Source organism: Monodon monoceros, unplaced genomic scaffold (assembly GCF_005190385.1).
Source record: "Monodon monoceros isolate NGI ecotype Baffin Bay Population unplaced genomic scaffold, NGI_Narwhal_1 Super_Scaffold_21, whole genome shotgun sequence".
NCBI classification, from domain to species: Eukaryota; Metazoa; Chordata; class Mammalia; order Artiodactyla; family Monodontidae; genus Monodon; species Monodon monoceros.
In genome coordinates, this window is record NW_021703778.1 from 163,017,298 (window position 1) to 163,034,469 (window position 17,172).

A 17,172-nucleotide genomic window follows, 5' to 3' on the forward strand; every position below is an offset into this window, starting at 1 on the left:
CCCGTGGACTCCCGCTGACACCGCTCGCTTTCTGCTCTAATCACAGCTGGCCTGGGACAGGCACACAAGTCTTCATGGGCTCAAGCGTGGCCCCTGGCCCGGGCCTCCAAGGAAGTAGAACACCGCCCTGGGAAGGACTGAAGTCCGAGGGATCCGGACTTGAATCCTGACCGTGACTTCCTAGCTCTGTGGTCTTAGGGGAAAGTACTTGGCCTCTGTGCGCCTCGGCCTGCTCACCTGCAAAACGGGGCCAACGAGGCCTCCATCCCAGACTGCTGGGAGGAGTCACAAGGTCACCGACGTGATGGGGACCGCGCATGCCTGGCTGGAGGAGCCGCTCCACTTGCATTTCAGGCCATGGATGGCAGCACGTCAGCCGGAGTAGGGCTCACATGTGGTGCTCAGGGGATAGCAGAGTCCTATGGACTGGGGGCTCGGGGCCAAAGGGGAAGCCCGGGAGCTCACCCATCAGAACTAAAACAGAAGCTGGGTCAAAAAGCTAAATGGAGAATTACCACGTGACCCAGCAATTCCACCCCAGGTGTGTAACCTGCATGCCACTGTTCATAGCTGCATTATTCACAACAGGCAAAAGGTAGAAGCAACCCAAATGTCCATCAACAGATGACTGGATAAACAAAATGGGCTACCCGCACAATGGAATATTGTTCTCACAACGCTACCACGTGGATGAACCTTGAAAACATCAGGCTACGTGAAAAAGGCCAGACACAATAGGTCACGCACTGTACAGTTCCATTAACATGAAAGGTCCAGAATAGGTAAATCCATGGAGACGAGAAAGCAGCTCAGTGGTTGCCAGGGGCTGGGGGGAGGGGGAATGAGGGGTGACACTTAACGGGTACAGGATTCTCTTTTGGGTGATGCAAATGCTCTGGAACTAGACAGACGTGGCAGTTGCACGACGCTGTGAATGTACTTAACGCCACTGAACGGTTCACATTAAAACGACTAATGTTAACACGAAGTGAGGCTGGGTCAGGTGGGCTGGGGACAGAGCCCTGGGTACCCAGGACACGTGGTGCTCACCCCCAGCTCAGGAAGCCGAATGGCTGATGGGGAACTCCCAGACACGTGCAGGGCAGGGACCCCACAACTGGGCACTGTCGTGCGCTACTGTGAAAGCCACATCCACCGGCTCTGCATAGCAGGCGGCGACCCCCAACAGCGCCCATGACCCCGCTGCCTCGGCGTCTCGTCCAGGAGAGATGCTGTCTAAGCGTCTGCGTTAGCTTCGCCGTGACAGACACCTGCCTGAGCCCAGGTCAGCAGCCTGGCCACTGGTCCTGTGGCCCGGGTCCCTCACCGAGTCACAGCCCTGGGAGGACGCCTGGCATTGCCCAGTCCCCGCTGCGTGCCCTGAGCCATAACGGGCCCTGCCGCGTCTTGTTTTCTCGCCCCAGGAAACGGGGTAATAAGAACACCCCTGCCGCCACGGGACTGTGGTGAGGATCCACGAAGCTCACCCGTAAGGCCTGTGGCTCAGGCCTGGCAGCAAGGGGACCAATGGCTGCTGCTCTGTTACAAAGCCTCGTGACCCCGCTGCTTGTAAAAGCACTTTCTCAGCTCAGCTAAGGAATCTCAGAAGTCCTTCTGGAGCCCTTTGATTGTCTGAAACAGGGAGGCGATGGAGGTGGTAAGAGGTGCTCAGGTGGACCCCCCAGGTCCCCCGTCACCAGTCACAGCTGACACTGACCGAGCACCTACTGCACCCAGCACTGCCACGTGCTTTTCATCTAGGGACGCCCCGAGCACCACCACCACCCCACAGGCTCAGAGAGGCAATGTGACTTGCCCGAGGCCACACAGCTGGAAGGTTGTGGAGCTTCGGTCTGACCCCAGGCAGTCCTGTCAGTGTCACACTCTTAACCAATACCCTGTGTCTGGGGGGGGGCAGCCAGTTGGGTGTGGGAGCTGCATCCACCCTTGGGAGCATCCGGCCAGGGAGGGAGCAGGGGTTTCAAGGCCAGGGCAGGGCTCCCGGCACCTGCACGAGGCCGAGATGGGGACTGGAGGGACCCTGGCGAGCAGGAGAATGCTAAGGGGCTTGTCTGGACACCCAGGTCTGGGAATGGCCTTGTCTGTGCATGTGGGCCTGACATCCTGAGTGGAAAAGGGACGGCTGACTGCATTTCCCTCTTCTCTTTTCCACGTTGCCAGCCCTGGGGGAATCCCCACACAGCACTCATGAGCTGAGGGGAAGGGGGAGATGGCAGCGGGGCCTAAAGGTGAAGAAGGCCCCGCAGGGTCTGCAGGCCGACCTTTGCCACGTGGCAGACGGAGACGCAGGCTGAATGGCAGGTGGGTGATAAGCCAGGAAGGTGACTTTGCTTCTGGCCCTCACAGTGACCCTCTGGCATCAGGTAACAGCCCAGCGGTGACTAGAGCTGCTCTGTGCCAGGGGAGTGGCAGGGACAGCCTCTCGGCAAGTCCGCGGAATGCCAGCCCCCTCCAAGAGTCACAGGCCGAATGCGGTCTGAGAGCCTCGCAGGGAAGATGCCCTGCAGAGCTGGGCCAGCCTGAAGTTTCTGCAGCTTTTGAGAGACCAGAACGTTTTCTTGCACAGGACACCTATTTACGTCTTATAATGTGCACAGCCAGGCGCCGAGGGGCTCTGTTTAAAATCTGGTTGCTCTCCAAGCATCCTTGACCACAAAGCTTGTTCCCGGGGAACGTCTATTAACATCTTGAGGGACGCTGGTGTTCCTTCCAGGTCCCTTCCACGCCTGTGCTCTGTCGAGCCCTCAGCACACGGCTGGCTCCTCAAAGGAACCAGAAACAGACAAGAAAAGTACAGGCGGCCTCGGTTGGGGGACAGGAGGCCCTAACCTGGAACGAGGGGGAGTGAGGCCTAGAGGTGGGGGTCTGCTGTGGAGGGGACACTGGCAAACCCTCCGAGCATGGCCAGGAGGGGAGCGGAGAGCTGGCAGAGGGCTCATTTCAGCGGCAGTGGGGGCAGAGACCCCTGGCTCTCAGGACACACGGAGGAACAGCAGAGGGTGGCCCAGTGCTGACTTCTAACTGCTCAGCAATTGCCAGGGAGATAAGAAATCCTAAATTCCCGGAACACCCAGCTTTGGCATCAGACTAATCTGGGGTCAAATCGCGTCTCTGTCCCTGAGCGAGGAGCCCTGTGAATCTGGCTGAGCACAGCCCTCCCGCCTCAGGAAAGTGGGGATGTCTGTCCACCCCTGCAAGGCTGTTTTGGGCCGCAGGGCATCGAGGATGGAGCCTGACACGCAGCGACGTTCGCTGAACAGCAACCCCGAGCCCATTACCCACCGTGAACTACCCCAGCAGCCCCAGATGTACACGGCAGGCTCTTAACAAACGCTCCCTGGACTCATGTGGGCAAGGAAAGAAAAAGGAAAACTGAGGTGGTGCTCTGCTCCCTTTTCTTAAATCAGGCAAAAGGCAGATTAGAAAGCAGGACTTCAAATTCCTCACGGTTGGGGGGATTTCCTCATGTAGGAGGAGAGTTAGAAAATCATCCACTTGGAGTAGCCCAGAGACGAGCGGGCGTGGCTGTGATGACCACTGGCATGAAGGCCCGAAGCAAGCGAGGAAGAGGGGTCTCTGGAACCGCCCTGGGTCCCTGGGCTGGGGGGAAGGTCCTGCCACCCTGCCCCGCTGGACAGCCAAAAGCACCCCACACCCAGGGCTCGGCGGGAGGGACATACCGCGGTCAGCACCGATGACGATTCTGGCTTGGACACGTTGTGGCTGTTGAAGAAGATGGACTCACGGTCTGAAAAAGCAAAGACAGGAAGAAGCCGGAGTTAGAAGCTCGAGGCAGGGACGGTGATTCCAGCACCCGACACCAGGGGACAGCACCACCCCAGCCATAGGCCACAGTGGCCTTCAGGCTCAGCGTCCAGCGGCAGCCACCTGGGCCTCCCTACCCACCCCAGGAAGACATGACGCCACGGAGACCCGCATGCCCAGGCAGGGCTCCTGTTTCCATTTTCCTTCCCGTATAAAAATGAACGGCTTGATGAGTGCACCTCTGCCTCTGCTCTCGTCTTACATAACCATACCTGATTTTCCCCAATACCCGAGGCCCCCCCTCCCCAAAGCGTGTCTAGAGTGTCTTACGGACTCGGCACCAGAAAGGGGGCTAAGTGAGTGGGAAATGCTGCATATGTGCATATCAAAGGCCCAGAGTCAAGAGGTCAACTGATGTCATTTAATCCAGCTTTCCCCTCCAGGTTCTGCCCACGGAATGCCTTTTCAGGGTAGCCGCTGAGAAATGGCTAGGCTGCCACTTGGCACGTGAGTGTTTAAAATACAAAGGGTTTTGCTGTTTCCCCACTACGTAAGGAAAAAATCGGAAATCAGAGCATGGGCTTCTGTAGGACCCATCCAAGAAAGCATACAGTTTGGCTTTGGAAGTTAGCACAGCCCCATGAAATACCCTCCACATCTCCCACCCCCTCCCTCTCTGCTCCCACTGCCCCCTGGGCCCCCTCGGTCCCATGGGGGCACCCGAGAGGCAGATCAATCCCAAGATTATTGGGAGTGATGAGCAGCTGGTTTGCTCATTCACCCCCTGGAGAGTAAAGGCAGGTCAGTCGGTCAGAAACACGTTCTCCAGCAGCTGGAAGTGTGGCACACAAATGCACGAAGCACAAAACCACGAGCCTCGGGGTTGGGATCTGGTAAAGACCGTCATCACACTGTGATCCCCCCACCCCAAGAATGGCACGGGCCACGAGCCCCAACGTGGCCCCAGCAGCCTCTGCTTTAGTCCTTCCTGGCAGGGCATTACGGCTCCCGTCCCCCAGGACACATTGCTCATCCCTGGGACCCAGGCCTCTAAGCGCAGGCCAGGAAGGGCCCTGGCTGAGCACCGCTGTGTGCCAGGGGCCAGACCGAGGAGGCACCTGCTCTGGCTGCCAACGCCCGCCCCCCACCACCTCCAGGATTACAGCGCCGCGACAATCATGCATGAGGAAGTGATTCGGGCGGAGGCTGAGCAGGCAGGCGCTGAGATGTACCTGGCATCTTTCCCGCTAGCGGGGCATGCAGGCCCCTTGCCGCCCTGGTGTGCCCGAAAGTCCTCCTACCGCTCCGACCAGAGCCAGTCCAGACGGGGGGCACGAGAGACGGTCCTGGGGAGGAGCCTGGGGAAAATAAACACCCTGCAGGACTGGTGCCAAGCAGCCCCACCGACCTCGACTCCTGGGCGCCGACAGCCAAGAAGAGTGAGCCTTCGGAGGGTGGCAAGCTCCACGGGCCAGAGCCCGGAGCAGCTGGGATGGGCGTTCCGGCCTTCTGTAGGCACTGCCCACCTTCTCAGCCTGTAGCCCAGCCTGGCCCAGTCCTACTGAGCTCAGGGCGCCTCCCACCCACCCTGGGGGACCCAAGGGCAATCGCCAGGATGGCAGAGCAGGCCTGGGGAGAGAAAGGCCACCCAGAGCAGGTGGACACAGCCAAGCTGTCACCCAACAGCTTCTTGTGGCAAGATCGAAAGTGTGGACCATTTCAAAGGAGACTCGTTTCTCCTCCTGGCTAACGCTGACCTGGGAGCCCTGGCCAGAGGACTGTTTAGCAGGGAGGGGAGAGCTGCCCTTTACTCAGATCCTCCCCATGTGCGGCCTGAGTAGGGGCCGGACAGAGTGGGAGCGGATTCCGGCCATTTGATGAACCAGGAGACTGTGGAAGCCGAGATGGGTCAGAAAGGGTCAGAGCATCCCTTGGTGCCAGTTTCCTTGGGTAGCTTCAGGATACTGAGTTCCCTAAAGATAAGCCTGGCTGGGCCCTTGCACCTTGATCACAGGTGCACCCTGGATTGGGGGGGCCCATCCCCTCTCTGTTCCTGGACTAGTCCCGAGTCACACGGAGCCCCGGGAAGAACCACCAAGAACGCCCACAGGAGAGGGGAGGCAGTAAGAGGAATATGGGTATTTTTGTCCCCAATTTACAGACAAGAAAAAGAGGTTCAAAAGAAGCAGAGTAAGTGACAAGTTTAGCACCCAAATATCCCAGAGGGTCTGCGGGTGCAGCTGTGAGCTGTGGCCACACCTTCTTCAGCTTCATTTGCTTAATCTTCACATCTCTGGCGGGGGGCGGGGGTAAAGCACGTCATGGCGCTGCAGACAGTGGCCCAGGTCTCCTCCCAGATCCCATGCAAGCATCAGCTCCGCAGAGGGGCCGGCCCCGGCTGCCCTGCCCGAGTGGCTCCCCTCACCCAGCGGTGTCCCAGGACCCACTGTTTCCTCTGCGGTCCCTCATCTGTGCTGCCACAATTCGTCTTTTCATTTCTTCGTCCCTGGTGTGTAGTTTCTCCCGCTAGAAGATGAACACACGAGGGCAGGACACTTGGCTGATTATCTAGTTCCCTGCTGGATCCCAGGGCTGAGCGCCTGGCAGGTACAAGGAAACAGGGCATTTGTTACACCTGAGGGCCTCTCGATGCAAGATCACCAAATCTGGCCCGCCACCTGTGTTTGTAAATAAAGGTTTATTGGAACGCAGCCACGCCCATTTGCTTACAATGCTGTCTACAGCGGCTCTTAGGCAACAACAGCAGCATTAAATAATTATGACAGAGCTGGAAACACTTACTCTGGACTTTTGCAGAAAAAGCCTGCTGACCCTTGCTCTATGTGGTAAGCGGTGTCGTTCCTTTATATACACACCCCTAAGGAAGAAAAGGCCCACGTGCAGAGTCTAACAAAGGCGTTGTGCCCGCAGAGGAAAAGAAACAGAAATAAACCCACTGCACAGAAAGGGGAGCAGAGAAACACACCCACTGCGACTCTGGAACTAGTGGAGAGAGGGGAGCAGTCTCCCCAAGACCGTGGACCAAGGGCAGAGAACATGTGTTCCTGGGGCTGGCACAGGCCAATCTCAACCCTCTCTGTAAAAACGTGTCTTCAGTTCCAGCAGAGGCAACTGCAAGAGGCCTGTGGCCGTAAGACACACCAGACTTCAGAGATGCTAACAGGTGAAAACCAAAAGTACATCTGAGAATCAAAAGAGCACAGTAGTTGTGGAGGGAAAGCTGGTGTCCCCATCGCCACTGCAGGTCAAAAGAATCCCACTCAAGGAGCCTCCATCTCCCTGCATGGACAGGGGAGGCCGGCGAGCCCGCCACGCAGGGCCATGGGAACCAGAAAGCTGGGAGGGGGCTGGAAAGAAGCCAGAGCCCTAAAGCCCCCTGCTCAACTGGTCCAGCTTAAAGAGCCGCTGTCACACTGTGCTTCTCATCCAGAAAGAGAACACACGCGTGAAAAGAACAACGAGCTGGTGTGATGCCCTGAAGACAGTGGACACAGAATCAGTTTTTGGGGATGGAGGGATGGACACAGTGAAAATCACTCAGCTCGCCTGGGCATAATAAACACTTCTCCGTTAGCTCTGTGTTTCTCCACTGATTTACTCGGCCCCAGACTGCATATTATGGTAAACTGGCAACCTGGAATGGCCATGAGAAGACACAGATGCGGAGCCCCTGTCCTCAGACACGGGACACAGAGCTCACGCCCAGCCACTAGTTGTTCCCAGATGGAAACTGGCCCAGGCCTTTGCAACCAGGAGAAAAAGGGAAGGAAAAGAGGGACTTTTCATGTGGAAAGGAAGGAAACCACGTGGTATATTTCTTTTAGAGATGGAGTGATTTTTGGTAAAATAAATAAAAAGGCATACCTACTCTTCCCTTAATACATTTTGCGTAGACTTAAAGAACGTATGTTTAAAAATCAGGAAACAATATAAACAGGCTTAAAAGAACATCAGCCTCATCCTGCCCACAATTGATAAGAATGCCTCTTGCCAGTACACAGTCACATACAAAAAGCCCCCTCCCGACATCGGCCCCCCCCCCCCCAGATCATTCCATCAGCCCAGTGGGTAGAGGGAAGGACGAGCATGAGCACCGGGATGCCCTGAAAGCCCCGCCAGCACTCAGAAGGGCAGTGGAGGGAGACACACATTTCCAAAGTGTCTGCTCTCTGGGTTGCGTTAATGGGAAGAACGGCTGAGACAGGATGCGAACAGCTGGACTTCAGTCAAGAGGCGTGGCCTGAGGCTTCCCTGGTGGCGCAGTGGTTAAGAATCCGCCTGCCAATGCAGGGGACACGGGTTCCAGCCCTGGTCCAGGAAGATCCCACATGCCGCGGACCAACTAAGCCCGTGCGCCACAACTACTGAGCCTGCGCTCTAGAGCCCGTGAGCCACAACTACTGAGCCCGCGTGACACAGCTACTGAAGCCCGTGCTCCGCTACAAGAGAAGCCCGCGCACTGCAACAAAGAGTAGCCCCTGCTTGCCGCAACTAGAGAAAGCCTGCGCGCAGCAACGAAGACCCAACACAGACATAAATAAATTAATTAATTAAAAAAAAACAAAAACAGAGGAGTGGCTTGAAGCCATGAGGAGCGGATGGTGACAGGCAGTCCCACAGAGGGATTTTAGGAAGACACATCTGTTTGCTCAGAGGGAAATAACGCAGCCTGGACATTTCATCTGGTGATGGCGGGTTTCCCGTCCAGAGAGAAACACACAGTGAGTGAGAGCAAAACACACCAGGGCAACCAGACATCCTCCGAGGGGTCCTCCTGGAAAACCGTGCTTATTCCAGAGACACTGCCACTGTTCCAAAGGTTTCTGGAACTTGCCTTAGAGACGCCTCCAGAACCACTAGAACAGTCTTTTAAGCGGCCCCAATACCAGCAAATCCTTATCTTAGTGTCAGTTTTTGAAACGGCCAAGGGTCACCTGCAGCTGGTGAGCAGCTGAAGAAAAGCTGAGCGCGTGGAGCCCCTCAGTCTCCCTAGAGGACCCCCTCAGATGCCCCAACGCTGGCAGAACCCTGCAATGCCACCACTGCGTGACATCTGAGGGACACGGAGGACCATTATCCACTGATCCAAAACACGCTCACCGATGCGCTCCTCAGCCCTGTGGGGGACCCGGCAGGCTGACTGTGGCCACCCTTGACCTGCCCGGGGTGCCACAGCCGGGAAGTCCTGCGCCCTGTGTGCTGACTCCGAAGAGAGCATGCGTCCACCTCAGCGGCTGCAGAAGCAGCAGGTAACTCAGTGTTTCCCAGTTGCAAAAAGGAGACGTGATAAAGCAGCCAGCGCTCTGGTCCTCAAAATATGAGGGGCCCCTCCCTCCCTCCCCCTCCCTGGCTTCGCCTAAGGGACCATCATCCATTCCAGCGTGTTCCCTGTGGGCCTCATGACCGCACGGGGCCCCGGGAAGTGGCCTGGGGGCAGAGAGCTTTCAGGTTCTTCCTGCAATTTATGGTAGCTGAGACAGACGGAGCCCCTACAATGACCTGGCGTGCCCCAAGACCTCTTTACCTACTGGACACAGCTCTTCCAACCTTCAGATCACCTCTCCCCGCTCCAGAAACTGGCGGCTGGTGCCGTGCTCCAGCCACGCCCCTAAGCTCAGGGCATCCAGAGATGGCGCGACGCTCAGTTACCTGATGTGCCCGCGGAGAAGTTCTTCAGCGAGGGCCTCTGGACCACGGTATAGGACTCGCCGACCACGAACACCTTATACAGGACGGCGTTGTGGTTGATGAAATTCTGGACCACGCAGGGCGGCTGGATGGCGCTCAAGCCCTCCTGGTTGAACACGATGGCCATCTGGGGAGACAGGGGGCCAAGGGCTTGGTCAGAATCCACCACCTCCTCAGCCTCCGGCATGGGGTGTGTCACCTGTCCAGAGCACTGCCACCAAGGCCCACCCCTGGTCCTGTAGCACAAGGGCTCCCCAAGAAGAGTTTCAAGCCAGGGTGAGTGGAGGGGGACTTTAGAAGAACACCTGGGGATCAATCCACGCCTGCTATGAGGGTTTGGAAATCCTGTACCATCAGGCCCGCCATGGAAGGATGAGCTGGCTGTGCACTGCATAATTCCACTACTCACACTGCACCCAGGGAATGGGACCCCCTGGGTTGTGTACTACTTAACCCTTATGACCTCCTAGAGGTTCCTCCACAAAGTCTTTGGTCGGGTGGGGGGTGGTGGTGTGGGGAGGGGGGCAGGTGGCTGGGCCAGGAAGCGGAAGACAATGGATCAGGGTTTGGGAGGCCTTGGGTCCAAGCCTGCATAATGACAAGCGCTGCCTTTTGAGCGCTCATGACACACCCGGCCCTGTTCTAACCACTTTGCATGAATCACCTGGTGTTTCCCTCACACTGTACCCCCGAGGTGGGCACCGACACCACGCCCCTTTTACAGATGAGGACACTGAGGCCCCGAGGCACTTAGTGGCTGCTGGAAAGTGACAGAGCCCAGAATGGGCCGGGGTCCAACAGCCCCCAGCCTTGCCGTCTTACACACTGAGTGAGCCACACGAGCACTTGAGGAACGGGAACATGCCGCTCCCCGTCCCTGAATCCTCTGGGGACAAAGGCCTCCACCAGGAGGGTCCGGCAGGGGACTGAGGTCGAGATGGGAAGAGGGGCGGCTGGAGAAGGCCTGCCCGCTTTGGCTGAGGCAGGGCCCACTGCAGTCAGCTGCCAGTGCCGGGGCCACGGCTAATGCTTCGTTCAAGTCCACGGGGCCCCAGGAAGGAGCCACCAGATGCCCAGAGCTGCTGAGAGGGGTAACGGGGCTGGACAGCTGGCCACCACACTGGCTGTTGCCTCTCACGGCAACTGTCACAGGGCACCACCACGATGTGCCTGGTGCTCAGCTGGGTGGGGCAGAAGTAGAGATCCAGGCCACACGGGGAAACAAAAAGTGCGTGTGTGTGTGTGTGCGCGCGCACGCGCGCGTGCTTATCTCCTTAGCCATCTGACGAAAGTAAGAGAGCCATACACGGGTTCAAGACCCAGCCCTGGCACTCGCTGCGTAAGCCCTGTTTAAGCTCCATTCTCCTCACCTGTGAAATAGCATCAGTAACCACCATGGTGGGGCTTCCCTGGCGGTCCAATGGTTAAGACTCCGCACTTCCACTGCAGGGGGCACGGGTTCGATCCCTGGTCAGGGAACTAAGATCCCGCATGTCGCGCAGTGTGGCCAAAAAAATTAAAAATAAATAAATAAATAAAATAACCACCATGGGGTAGCTTCGGGGTCCTCCGAGCTTTTGGCTCAGTGGGGGTTCTTTTTGTTTTTGTTTTTAAAGGAGGGGGTGCGGTATTCCACTGTGGAGCAAACTTGCGTGCTTACACCAGCTTAAAGCCAAGACAAGAGCCCAAACCATCGTGTGAACCTAAGATGAAAACAAACTAGTCCCGATTTCAGTTGAGCGAGGGACCGGGGAATCAGAGGTAGGGCTCGGGCAGACTGGGGTACAGGTGAGGACCCCAGTCAGAAAGCCCCCTTTCCTGTGTAAAGCTCATCACGAGCACAGAGATGTGACGAGCCTCGGCGTCCCACCCACAGGCTCACGCCACGGAGGGCGCCCCACCAGAGGGGGCGTCCCTCTGATGCTAACAGCCTCCTAGGAGGCAGACGGCCCGCGGCACACAAGCCCCCTGGGAATCTGCAACACCCCAGATCCCAATCTCAGGGCTCTGTCCCTGACCCCCACCCAGCAGAGGAGCCCCTCCCAGAAACAGCGCATGGCGGGCTGGGGGAGGCCCAGGGGTGGGGCAGTTGGGGGAGATGTGGCACACACCTTGGAGCCAGACTTGGATAACTGGACTGAGGGGTGAAATAGCCTCCCCTGAAGGCGCTTGACCCCATGGAGTCAAGACTCCCCTGGAGGAGGGTGGCCACCTCGATCCGGAACCCCCGCCCCGTCAGCAATGACCCAGCGGGCTCCAGGGCAACTGGTTCCACGACAGCGTATCAAACACTCCCTGGGCCAGGCCCCATGGCAGCACATGCAGCAACTCCCTTATCCTTCACAACAGCCACCATATCCCCAGTTACAAGTGAGGGACAGAAACTCAGAGAGGCTGGGTAATCTGCCCAAAGTCACACAGCCGGTGGTGCTCAGAACCAGACCTGGTCCCAGGCTGGTGTGATTCCAAAGTTCTTACGTCAACAGCAGAAGCGGTTCCTTCCTGGCAGGCTCACCTATTCTGCATTAGGCCGGCCTAATCACACCAATGACCACAGTCGCCTTTCTGTCCTGAAAACCCCGAGGCACTGACCAACAGAGGAACCGTTTGGTGGTGAAAAGGGCCAGGTGGAAGGTTGGGGAGCCGGTGTTGGTGCCAGCAAGGGGAGTGTGGGCTCCAGGGACACAATTCTGGCTGCTCTGAAGCCTTCTTGCTCCCTCCCGGGGCCCGGCCCAGGCGCACACCCCTGGCCCGGAGCCCAGGCAGGCCTGGACAGGAAAGGCTCCACGAGGGCTCCTGACCTTAGGAGACAGCTGACCTTTGCTACAGGCCAGGATTTCCTGCCCTCACGTTCCCCCCCCCACAAGCAAAGGGACTCCTCGGCCTTGCAGCCCCATCACGGCATGTACCACACCATAGGGACGCATCTGTTTACAGACATTTCCCCATAAATACACGCCAGGGATAAAGACACTACATACATCTTCTCCAGGGCGCAACGCCGGGGTTGTCCACGTTTAGTCATAGGTCTTGGGGGAGCATTTCTGGGGCTGCCCGCGACAGACTCTCCCACAGGGCCTTCTGGGTGGGTCAAATGTCTATAGCCCAGGGTGTCCTCCCATGCACCTAATGAGGGGGTCCCCAGGCTGGGCTGGGCCCCTGAAGACAATGTCCCAGGCACGGTTCTTAAGGACGGCAACAGGCCCAGCAGAGCCCCTGCCCAGCCATTAGCTCCCAAAAGGCTTCCTCCGCTCAGTCTCCCAACCACACCCCACTGGTACCCTCCGCCTCCGGGACTCTGTGCTCCCCACCAGGGCAGGACTCACATCTTACGCATCCTTCCCGGGGCACCCAAGGCCGGGAAGGACTACTGGGTGAACACAGGAATGAATGAGAGGGTGGGGCAGTCACGTACACGGCAGGTAGGGTGCTCCTTCCTCCTCTCACCCCCTTCCCAAATTCAGCAGGCCTGGCATCCCTGTGGGCAGCGATGGCATCTTTTCAGTGGGGCCCAGGCCAGTGCCTGGCACGGAGCAGGAAGTGACCGACACCGACAGGCCAAAGGACTGGTCAGATGGAGGCCTGGCTCACACGGGCACAAAGGGGGCAGGCACAGCCATCGCGGCCTCGGGGACAGGACAGGCACAGGGTGTGGGTAGAGACAGCGTACAAAGCCACAACCTCAGGAGCAGCAGGCTAGGCGGGCTCCCAGAGAGACACCGCGAGCCGAAAGGATCGGGGGCAGGGGGATGGCCGGGGTGGGGAGGCGGGGGGCAGGGCAGTCAAGTCGTCACATCTTCCACTCACCTCGTGAGAGTTGGTGCCATGAGCCACTCTGGTTTTGCAAACTGTGGGTGGGGGAGAGAAAAAGAGGGGTGAGCGAGGTTATTCACCCACAAAGCCCAGCCTTGCAGGTACAGGGAGAAACTCTCAACAACTCCCGCAGCCCCTCAGGGGAGGGGCAGGTGGGAGCTAGAGGGCGGCGCGGACTCGACCAGGGCCAGCACCTGCCCGCGGGTGAGCTGGACGGATGCCGCCAGGCCAGGCCCTCACCACCCAGGAACCCAGGGACCCGGGGCCATGCTCTCCCCGGCGGCCGAGGCCTGCCTGCACCCTCGGGAAGTTTAAGGCCCACCCGGCCCCCACGTGGCGCGCTCAGGGCGCGATACGCACTGAACGGGAAGGCCAGGCCATTCTCCTCCAGGAGCCGCATGGTGTCGTCTCCGCCCAGGCTCGTGAGCTCCATGAAGGGTGGTGAGCAGATCCTGTCATCTGGGGGTGGAGGAGAAGCCCAAGTCAGCACCGCCCTCTCCCCGGGGCCCCCTCAGAGCCCCTGCCCACCCCATCTGATGGCCCATACGCCGCCGCAGTCACCCACATGCCCCGGGAATGAGAGCATAGACTTTCATTACATTTTCGAATAGTGTTTCTGTAATGACGGAACCAACACATGATAACGGCAAAGGCTGAAGATGAACTAGAAGTGAAAACCAGACACAGTCACAGATACGACTGCGATTACCTCCTAGCCCACACTTGGGCATGTGACACACACACACAGCTCCACAACGAGGTACTGTTTTGTAACTCAAATTTTCACTCAATCAACTATGAACACTGTTCTGGGGCAATAAAGACTTCACCCTCCAAAGGGTAAGCTGGGATGAAGTGAGAGAGTGGCATGGACTTATATACACTACCAAATGTAAAATAGATGGCTAGTGGGAAGCAGCCACATAGCACAGGGAGATCAGCTAGGTGCTTTGTGACCCCCTGGAGGGGTGGGATAGGGAGGGTGGGAGGGAGGGAGATGCAAGAGGGAAGAGATATGGGGATATATGTATACTGTATACGTATAACTGATTCACTTTGTTACACAGCAGAAACTAACACACCATTGTAAAGCAATTAAACTCCAATAAAGATGTTAAAAAAAAAAAAAAAGACTTCCCCCTTCATAGGCAGTATCAGCTTAATGATAATCACGGGAACGACACCAGCCCTTCAGCTCTTACCCCAGGTCTAGCACTGCCAAGGGCTTTACGTACATCGCCTCTGAAGTCTGCAAATAATCCCGTGGGGAGGACGCTGAGGGGGGTGGGGGGATTAAAGAGCGGCTCGCGGTCACACAGGGACCCCTGGCGTGCAGCCTCTCGCCACCTAACAGAGGCGGCTCCCGACCCCTCTGTCACCCCGATGGGCCACACTCGAGCACAGGCATCGCCCTCCTCCTGCCACCACACTCCAGCCCTGGCCCCACCCCCATGCCGCTGCTTTCCTGAGTCCCCACTCTTGGAGGGGTGCTCGCTCACCCTGTGGGTTCCAGGCGTGTTTGGTTTTCTGAGAAGCTCTGGGAGCTGGGTGTGCTCTGTTCGTCAGGACGCTCCTGGTGCCAGACACCGAGTGAGGGCAAAACAGATTATTCGTGGGAAAACAAAGTGTCTTCTGAATCTCTCTACTGATTGTTAAATTGCATGACTGGCCTGTTATTACTTACTCAGTCTACCTCTCAGGGCACCAGCTCCCAGGAGGTAAGACCACCCTGTATTTCTGGGCACAGGAGCTGGGAAAGGCTGAGCATTAGTGGGATGGGGGTGACACCCCCATCCCCGCCAGAAACTTGGAAACCAAACCGAAAGCAAACAGTAAAGCAGCTTGTCTCCAACAGCTTCTAGCTACTTGGCTGGCTAGGAGGTCAGTACATTAAAACACTGAAACCCAGGTAAGATCCAGCTTCACATATCTCATAAAAGCCAGTGCCAAGAATTACACAGGGAACATTAAAAGTGTTTTAATCTCCCTCCCCGCCCCCCGCCAGCGAAGTCCAAACTCCAAACAGGCGCACAGTGATGGCAGGTTCTCGGGGACCCAGGGAGGGTGGAGCCCTGGCAGACGGCGAGGCAGGCCCTCTGCACGGGGCACTCGTATTCCTCAGGGACAGATGCTGAAACAGAGGCCCAAAGAGGCAGTCTTTGCCCAAGGTCATGACAGCCACATACAGGGCCAGGACAAGGAGCCAGGCTCACATGGCAGGCCAGGGGAAGAGAAGCCAGGGACATCAGAGCAGGGAGGTGGGGCTGGCGGGGGGGTGGGGGGGCGGTGTCCTGGCTCTCAGCTGTAAGCCATTATCTAAACAGGCCCCATTTCTGCACACCCTGCCCAGAGTCAGAGCCGGGTGGAAGCACTGGTGAGGGGCTGTGGAAGGAGGAAGCGCTCTGCGCAAAGGCTCCTTGCTGCAGCCCCTCCAGCCCAGCCCTAACAAGGCGTGACACTCCAGGCCAAACAAACTGGAGCGTGTGGCAGCAGGCCGGTCTGTGTCACTTGCCTACCTGGCCTGGCAGGGGGTCCACCCTGGACCCAGGCCTCCCATGGGAAGACTCGGAGATCCCTGGAGTCAAACAGACCACCTCCGGTCAGAGCTTCTGGAGTGTTCGGAGCAGGTGAATCTGCCTGGCTTTTAGATCCGCCTTCAAGGCCCTTCCCACCCCAGCCCAAAGCTTTCAAGTAATGTCACAGCTAACGGCCAACAGTCAATAAACCCCACTTGTTATGTGCCAGACACTACTCCACATAGTCTGCAAAGCCATCATCTACCCTCACAAGAACCCCACAAAGAGGTGCTGTCACCCCCATTTTACAGATAAAGAAAATGGGGCACAGAGAGGTGAAGCTCCCTGTCCAGAGTCACACAGTGAGTAAGGGGTGCAGCTGGGGGCTCATCCCCGGGCAGCTGATTCCCAAGTCCATGCTACTGACCACGGCCTTCCTAGTAGAAAAAGTGCCTGCTCCATATCGACAGGATAAAGGATGAAACCCACACGATCCTATCAATAGGTGCAGAAAGGGCTTCCCTGGTGGCGCAGTGGTTGGGAATCCACCTGCCGATGCAGGGGACACGGGTTCGAACCCTGGTCTGGGAAGATCCCACATGCCGCGGAGCAACTAGGCCCGTGAGCCACAACTACTGAGCCTGCGCGTCTGGAGCCTGTGCTCCACAACAAGAGAGGCCGCGATACTGAGAGGCCCGCGCACCGCGATGAAGAGTGGCCCCCGCTTGCCACAACGAGAGAAAGCCCTCGCACAGAAACGAAGACCCAACACAGCGATAAATATTAAAAAACAAAAACAAAACAAAAAACAGTTATTCCTTTAAAAAAAATAGGTGCAGAAAAAGCATTTGAGCTAAAACTATAAAACACTTAGAAGAACACACAGGTATAAATCTTTATGGCCTTGGATTAGACATGGTTTCTTAGACACCAAGAGCACAAGCAACCAAAGTAAAAGTAGACACATTTGATGTCATCAAAATGTAAAACTTGTGTGCTTCAAAGTACACTATCAAGAAAGTGAAAAGACAACTCACAGAATGGGGGGAAATATTTGCAAATCATATATCTGATAAGGGTCTAGTATCCAAAATATATGAAGAACTATTAACAACCAAACAATTAAAAGACCGATAACCCAATTTAAAAAATGGGCAGGGCTTCCCTGGTGGCGCAGTGGTTGAGAGTCTGCCTGCCGACGCAGGGGACACGGGTCCGTGCCCCGGTCCGGGAAGATCCCACATGCCGCGGAGCGGCTGGGCCCGTGAGCCATGGCCGCTGAGCCTGCGCATCCGGAGCCTGTGCTCCGCAACGGGAGAGGCCACAACAGTGAGAGGCCCGCGTACCA

General features: G+C 57.3%; 1 protein-coding gene across 4 annotated transcripts in view; it reads right to left on the reverse strand.

Annotated features, from left to right (window-relative positions):
- The window catches only part of ITPK1 (inositol-tetrakisphosphate 1-kinase), a 162,978-nt gene that overhangs the window by 7,760 nt on the left and 138,046 nt on the right, over positions 1-17,172 (reverse strand). For all 4 annotated transcript variants that reach the window (XM_029238813.1, XM_029238812.1, XM_029238815.1 and 1 more), the window contains 4 exons: positions 13,669-13,767; positions 13,303-13,343; positions 9,457-9,622; positions 3,702-3,769 (listed from right to left, as the gene is read on the reverse strand). In XM_029238813.1, the coding sequence (XP_029094646.1) occupies positions 3,702-3,769; positions 9,457-9,622; positions 13,303-13,343; positions 13,669-13,767 (374 nt within the window). The remainder of the gene's footprint in view (positions 1-3,701; positions 3,770-9,456; positions 9,623-13,302; positions 13,344-13,668; positions 13,768-17,172) is intronic.